The sequence below is a fragment of the Chenopodium album genome, chromosome 11 (genome assembly GCF_948465745.1).
Source record: "Chenopodium album chromosome 11, dcCheAlbu1.1, whole genome shotgun sequence".
NCBI classification, from domain to species: domain Eukaryota; kingdom Viridiplantae; phylum Streptophyta; class Magnoliopsida; order Caryophyllales; family Amaranthaceae; genus Chenopodium; species Chenopodium album.
Window position 1 is genome coordinate 59761056 of NC_137844.1, and position 7900 is coordinate 59768955.

Genomic DNA, 7900 nt, shown 5'->3' on the forward strand with positions numbered 1-7900 from the left:
GCCTTAGCATTCGTTTACCTCCCGCTAAGACTGCGGGGGTGTATTAGCATATGTCAATGTGTAGCTGTAATTAAGATCATTGTGTAATCATTCCCTAGGAAATTTGTATATATACTCCTATACTAAGCAATGATAGACCACGGAACATATTCCTACATGAGCAAAAGCATCAATTTAGTCAATCCCTATATACAAAGTGTTTGGGAAAATTGGCTCACCCTCAATAGAGTCTCTTGGCAATGTATATATAGATAAATACATAAGACTTACTACACTAGAAATACTATTATGTCCTTTACATGTATAAATACCCTAACACAATAGATTAATAAAACCACAATCTTGAATAGAAAAGGTTTATGGTGGTGTTGTAGGGTAGTTGGGTTGTACAAATTTTGGAACCTTTATAATGGTTTCAAATACAACGCTCTAGAAAAATTGTTATGCACTTTAGAATGCGAACGCTCCATATGAGAGGTGGGGTGACTGAGGGGACGAGGCAGAAACAGAACACTACAACGAACACAAAAGCCTTGGGATTAATCACTTGACAAAGATTATAATTGAGATTGCTCTCCACCCTTGAACATACATTTACTTGTGAAGGTGGGAAAGACAAGGAAAATTTTCGTAAAAAATAAAAGCTTAGAAAAGAAGAAGAAACTAAAATTACAGGTTCAACTGGAACTTGTGAAAAATGCAGGCAGCCTTTGCTGCATATAATGAAAATTCTTATCACTAGCCTAAAAATATATAATCATAAAGCCTATAAATTAATTTGTGCTGCTCTTTGTACTGTGCTGCTCCTTCCACTGCACTAAAGCCTCCAAAAATTGCTTAACCTGCTCATCCCAAGTAGTATGGAATATACAAAGATCAGATGCATGTTGTCTAAATGAACATAATCTGAGTTTCACATAAGTAAATAACAAATTTAAGGCAAAAGATTAACTACCTCTGAAGTGTCCCTGAGAGAATAAAATGCTTTGGTTTCTTTTGGGATTGGGGATACTAGAATACCATAACCTTGGTTTCCATTCCGTAGCACCTAGCAAAAATTAAAGCAGACATTTACTACGACATTGTTTAACAGTAAAAATTTGAGGATAAAATGTGTAGCAAAATTATATGCACACCTTAAATGCATCTTCATCAGTCTTGTCATCTCCTATGAAAATTGGCAGCACATCGTCACAATCACTTAGGCCTGCATTATATTTGTTCAAAAGATACAAGAATTTTTAACAAAACATTTCACAATGCAGACATTTAGCCAACAGAAGAGGGGCTTGACCTCGCCTGAGGCAGCCAGGCCTGGGGGTGGGGGAAAAAGACATAAAAAAGAAGCATAGTGAGAGAGGCGGAAAGTACCAAGGGATTCAAGCAGAAATTCGACTGCTTTCCCCTTATCCCAATCAATAACGGGTCGAACCTCTAAAACCTGCATATTATAAATCAGTTGCCAAACACACATCAAATCCCACATAGCTCACTTCTGCCAAAAGTCTCTAATACAGAAAACTAGAGAAGAAATTGCTGAGATGCCTGCCAGTACCTTTCGCCCGTGAGTTAAGTGTAACCGAGGATAACTTTTGAGAATGTCATGAACAAGCTGAGCAATAGTAGGCCAATTCTGCAGTTCAGATTACAAAGCAGATACAGTAAGGTAATGTCATAATTAGAGAGTCATTTGTTTAAAAAAAATCAATGTAATTTACTCACTTTCTCATCAACATTACGGTAATGTACAGATGCACAAAACTTGTGATTCTCAACTTTTGCTCCTTTAATATCCTTAGTCATGTCAACAAGGTTTTTAAAAACCTGAAACGATGGATGACAAACGTTAGCTGCATATTCAATAACATGTTAACCCAAGTGGCAAGAAAAATTTTAAATGCAAGAGATAACCCACCTTATCGATCATGGGTAAAAATTCACTAGCAGGCTGAAACAAACTAACTTCCTTATCCTGCAAAAGCAAAACAGATGGATATAAATAAAATTGATACCATACATGTCAATTTTACATTGAAGTAAAGGCTCCAAATCTCACCTGCTTGTCGGTAGAGTTATTAGTGTTAGAATTGCCATCAGACACTTTGTGCACTGGGCTCATTATATCCATCCCATGACTACCGGCATAGTGTAATTCGGATAGACCTACCAACTCACATACCTGAGGAAATGCATAAGGAAGACTATACATTAATCTCAATAGCACCGGAGCATGTCTGAAAAGAGATATGGCTTTGTTAATTACCTTGTCACGATTTCTTCCACTGATTATCGCTGTTGGAAAATACTTGGCAACATTTCTCACAGCAGAGCGCATCTGGTTATTTGACAAATTTTGCAGAGATGATTTAGACAAAGCTATAAATACAAATAAAGTAAAATAACAATAGATTACCAACAATTAGAGATCCTTACATCATCAGACATAAGTGCACGATCAGGGTCGTCGACAATGGGAGAAAGGGTCCCATCATAGTCCAAAAAAATTGCAATCTTCTTACCCTCAGCAGAATCGAAGATTTGCTCAAATGAAGTTAAGGCGGATGGATGCTTCTTCTATAGAATAAGAAAAACAAAAACAAATTTTAAACTTATTATAATAAAGCCAATGCACACTTGCTACTAATATACTACCTCCGTTTTTATATAATTGACACATTTCTTTTATATATTACGCTTGTCAAAACAATATTTTAACGATTAATATCTCTAATTCTCGACATTGAAAAATTATAAAAAATGGATATTAATAAAATATATTTTGAGATGATTCAAACAAGATCTCGCTTGAGTATGTTTTATCGCAGCTATAAATCAAAAGCTAGTCAAAGCATAGTTTGTAAATGTCAAATAGTGTCAACTAAAAAAATGTGTTACCATCCAAGAAGAGTAAACAAAATCAGTGTCATCTGAAGCAACCCCAATATTGAAGTCCTTTAGCAGCTTCTTGCGAGGAGGGGACGAAGACTTCATGGCATCTAACCAACCACTAGACATAGCATCTTCAAGCTTGCCAGATTTTTTCTTAGGAATTGGTATATACAACCCCTTTGAGAACGATGTTCCAGTATGTGAGTAAGGCATTAGGCTTGGATGAATACCTACTCTCTCATTGATGGGAGTGGGATCAGCTAGAACAGGTGAGGTTTGGCCTGAAATCATGTCCAACGAATCCAGTTTCGGTAGTAAAGGGTACCTTAAAACTGGAGACTAACTTGGCTTGCTTCTTATATGAATGTATTAACTAATCAGAATTTAGAAATTGAGCTATGAAAATGATGATTTAGCTAAAAGCTCAACTATCCGACCCTCTTATCGATGAAAAACCACTTCTTTAACGTTTTCTTATCGCTGCAACTTGAAGAACTGTCCATCAAGCAAACATTCCCTGGAGACTAGTAAAAGCAATAAACATATCTATCAATTCCAAATTGTTAAATGCATAAAAGCAAAAAAATAACATAATACAATACAATGTGAAATCTGCACAATAAAGTACCTTGTCATCTCGAATACTAGGCTGCATTTACACAAGATAGCTGCAAATCATTTCCTCCCAGCTTAAATAACACAGGGAAGTTTAATTTCTTTGTCTGATCCTGAAGCAACATGCAATTAGCTTAACTAAGTGCACGCTTAAAAGTCGCAATCACACACAATGTGGTTATCATAATATATTGTTTTGTTTTGTCAATCCTTACATTGTCACTTCTTGCAATGGAAGTGGCACCAACAAAGGAAAGATAAGTTGTAGGGAGGGGACAACTTTGTAGATTGGGGAAACATGCAAAAAGTTATGGGGCTAGCAACCAAGTAGTGACCATCATTTATTCAGCAATAAATTAATTAATGACCATCACCTTTCTAAGCTTGGTTTATTTCTCCTATTCTACTCATTTATACAAACCCATATATATATACGCTCAACTACCGATGACACGCACAATCTAAATGACCATGTAACTATGATACACCATATCATAAACTTGACATAAACAATGCTTTTTTTTTGTGTAAATTTCCAAGTTTCAAAGCAGAGTTGGATCACTACTAGCTAAAAGAAATTAACTAAATAAGACGTACTAGCTTACAAAAGCATGTAATCATGTAAATGTACTTACTTACATACGAGGAAGTAAATCTTCTCAAAGATTTCAAAGTATTGGCAAAAAAAATCCAATGTCACATGCCAGTTGGTAGGATTATAAAGTTTAGAGTAAAATTTTTAATGGACCAAACATGTGGAAAAGAAAGAGGAAAGCCCTCAATACCCTTATTATAAAAAAAGTAAGGTACACATTTAATATGCTACTCTTAATAATTTGGTCCACTTTGTCCCAAAGAAACTATTCACAGCTATGTCACCAGAACTCAAGCAGTCGGCACATTAATACACACTACAGAAAAATTATGGAATTACTTCATATGAATTGTCATTGTAGGTTGTAACGAAACAAAGTTGATTGTACAAAAAAAATTTATAAAAGACAACAAAAAATAACATATAAGAAATAAATGGACCACTTATAAATCCCCACCCTCTGTGTTAAAACAGAATAAATCCTGAGAAATTAAAGAGTTAGACTCAAAGAATTATGCAGTGAAATTTTAATTTCATCTGTAATGTGGTAAGAAAAGCCAACATAGCATATTATTATACATTATATATAAACTTCCAATATAGTGTTGATACTTGATATACATACGTTAAAAGTTTCCAGCTGGTATTCAAGAAAAAAACAACACCTTCAATTCCTACATCTAGTTTAAAACCACAACAAGCTAAGAGACACCAACACAGTGGAAAGTATCCTTGGACTAACCTCTTCCTATAGCCATACCATTAGGAAATAGAAAAGGCCAAGATGGAAGACAGTTCAGCAGAAAATATCGTAATCTCTCCAACCTAAAATAAGCCTCCACATTATGGTTATACGAACTATGGAAGTATTATTAGGGTTTAAATTGTCGGGTTCTCCAAAACAAGATTTCAATTTCCTTTTTTTTGTTTTTTTTTTTTTTTTTTTTTTTTTTTTTTTTTTTTTTGGGGGGGGGGGGGGGGGGTGTTAGACGAGGGGCTAAGCAGCTTTCAGTTTCCTTTGTATTGCAAAGGAGATTTGATATGCAGTTTTTTCCAAATCTATCCAAGTCATAGAAAGGCCATTCGTATCAACCGTATGTGGATAGCTAGCAATTTGGGATGGACGGAGTGCATACTAATTTATTGACACCATAAATAATAGGAAGTATAACAACTGAAATGTGCATGCTTGAGAATAAGACAAGGCAGGTATATATGCATATCATCACAGCAGCCCTTGAGTTGGAAAGGCTTTACAAATAATTAAACATGACAATCACACATATAAAGTTGAAATTCAAGATAGACCAAACTTTTGACAATGTAACTTGGCTGAAAGTCAATAACACCCAAGAAATTTTTGAAACATCTTGTACAAAGTCTTCTCCTTTATAAACTTTTTCCAATAAGTAGTACACTCCTACAGTCAAAAAGGCGTCTAAAATTCTATTGCCAAACAATTACAATTACGATTGGTGCACAAACTTATTAGAAGATGCAGCATGATTTGATAACTAATTCATATTTTAAAATTGATATTAACCATTAATATATACTTGTATAATATAAAATCAAATAATATTAGCTAGACTTGAGTGTGACATAAATTAGGTGAAGCATAAAAGGCTACAGCTAGCAATTAGTTTAATGCTCTATTTAATTAATTAACTAATTAATACTCACAAAACGTATTAATTAAGAAAGAAAATAACAGCTGACTAAATTAATAATGTAAAATTTTAATGATTAAGACATGAATGTTTGTGGAAACTTGGTCATTTTCAAGCAATGTCCAAGAACAAACTTCCAAACTTATGCAAATGAGGAGTACTAAACTAAACCCTTTCTATGGACCGACCCGTATCAGGTCACTGTAATAACATACATGTATGATGTATGGCTCTTGGAACAATAACAAAGACCACCTGAAATAAATACATTTTTTTTTTCTAATGTAATTGGGGGTTGGGTAAACTATCATTTTCCATGACTAAAAAATTGCAAGTACTAATTGTCATTTTCTTAGTCGTTTATAAGAAATGGGACCCACTTTTTATATCCCAGTTATTAATGGTAAAGACTAAAACTTGCAAGACTAAATTAATCAAAGAAATCAACAAACTCTCACGGGTAGTGATCTTCGACCATGCAATAATTGCTTGTGATTAAGACGCTATTAATTTTTCAATTGCATTTTATATTGATGTAGCCAAGAATATTTTCAAGAAAGAATTAATTTTTGACAAGTTAGTTAAAAACAAATTTACAAGAAAAGGTCAAGCTTCTACCTTTAGAAGCACCCAAATAAACAAATTAACTCATTAATTCAACGACCAAATTTCCGGGGGGAAAATAAAGTTTAGAACTACCACCACAAAATTAATACTTTATTGAGTTATTCTATACATCTATGAAACATAGAACCAAAAATTAATTAAATAAAAAAAGGTATGAATAATAATAAATCACCCAACATGCGCCACGTTCACCGCCAAAATGCACAAATCAATTACTTCTTCATAAGTTAAACAAAAGGGCATAGATTTCACCATTAATGAAAGTCAGCTGATTTGCATGTTTCACCAAAAATAAATTAATCTTTATTAATTTTATGAATCACGGAAATAATTAAAAGAAATTAAATCAACAGCTGTCATTATTAACCATCAACAACAACCATAAACATGATTAGAAAATTGCATCAACAAAAATGAAAAAAAAAAAAAAATTAAGATCTAAAATTGATTAAAACATAATTACAATGCCAAATTCAACATCAGTTTATCGATAATCAAACAACATTGGATCATAAAATATATACAAATTATCAAAAAGATTAAAACTTTCAAGAACATTAAAGAAGAAAACAAAATTTGCACCATTTTACCTGAATCAATTGAGGCCGGAAATGCAGAGTTAATCTGAAAGACAGGAAATTTGAGAACGAAGCCTTTAAGGAAAAGCCTTATAATCTGAAAGAAACGGGAGGAGAAACGGGAATGAAGGAGAAAAAAACGAGCTTTTGAAGCGACGGAAAGACGGCAGAAGAAAAAAGAAAATAGACAGCAAGAAATGAGTTGAGGGAAGAGAGAGAAATTTTGCAAAAAACTCTTTGTATTTATAGACTTTCATAGGTTTTCTAGAAGACGTGCTTTACAAGGAAATTTGGACGGGGTATTTTTGCTCCAATTAGAAAGAATATTTTTCACATTAGTTTTTATCGGTTTTTAATTTCAATATTATATGTGTATATATATATTTCAATCTTTGCTACTTGTATTAAAATTATAATTATGATTTATGATTATAAAATATTCATCACTCCTAAAAAAATATGACTGATATGAGTGTCACCATGTACTTCACCAACTTTAGGGTTAAATTAGCATAATATTCTATCATAGCTAGGCTAAACACATGAATAGAAGATTTCAAATTGTTGCATTGATTTTCAATCTCATGAATTATATGATGTGATTAGGATGGTTGCATCGTGTTTGAATAATGAGGTGGACATTAGTAAGAAATGAGTTTTTTTTTTTTTTTTTTGATTTGATTGGTTGCCTTTTCATAAATTTACTACTTCGTATTATTCTTTAATAGTAATTTTTTTTAATACATTAAAGATGCTAATTAATGTAAGAAGATGTGATTCTTATTTCATGTGAGTAAATATTTTGGATACTTTAGTTTGTATATATTATACTCTTTAAGTCGTAGCAATCACTTTTATAAATTATATCGGATAACAATGTTGAAAGGAAAAAAAAAAAATTATGGTCTTATTCATGAATCATCACA

At 32.9% G+C, this 7900-nt stretch overlaps 1 protein-coding gene across 2 annotated transcripts; it reads right to left on the bottom strand.

The window, feature by feature from the left end:
- Positions 1–517: 517 nt before the first annotated feature.
- LOC145569498 (putative trehalose-phosphate phosphatase G) lies at positions 518–7185 on the bottom strand. Of its 2 annotated transcripts, none has more exons than XM_081628837.1 (13): positions 6987–7185; positions 3518–3617; positions 2896–3413; positions 2434–2574; positions 2264–2335; positions 2057–2179; positions 1916–1972; positions 1723–1824; positions 1556–1633; positions 1372–1441; positions 1137–1207; positions 956–1048; positions 518–842 (listed from the first exon to the last, which is right to left on the bottom strand). In XM_081628837.1, exons 3-13 carry the CDS (start codon positions 3178–3180, stop codon positions 774–776), a joined length of 1161 nt encoding a protein of 386 aa, XP_081484963.1. In that variant the 5' UTR covers positions 3181–3413; positions 3518–3617; positions 6987–7185; the 3' UTR covers positions 518–773. The 2 variants fall into 2 exon arrangements, with proteins under 2 accessions (XP_081484963.1, XP_081484964.1); XM_081628838.1 differs by lacking the exon at positions 6987–7185 and adding an exon at positions 4140–4276.
- Positions 7186–7900: the final 715 nt, after the last annotated feature.

Bases quoted from the DNA above. Each gene is read 5' to 3' on its own strand.
- LOC145569498 (XM_081628837.1), bottom strand. From the start codon at position 3,180: ATGATTTCAGGCCAAACCTCACCTGTTCTAGCTGATCCCACTCCCATC. The intron at 2,336-2,433 runs GTAAGGATCTCT...TCAAATAACCAG, and splicing joins GTGCACTTATGTCTGATGAT to ATGCGCTCTGCTGTGAGAAA. The intron at 1,973-2,056 runs GTGAGATTTGGA...TTGCTTTTGCAG, and splicing joins ATAACTCTACCGACAAGCAG to GATAAGGAAGTTAGTTTGTT.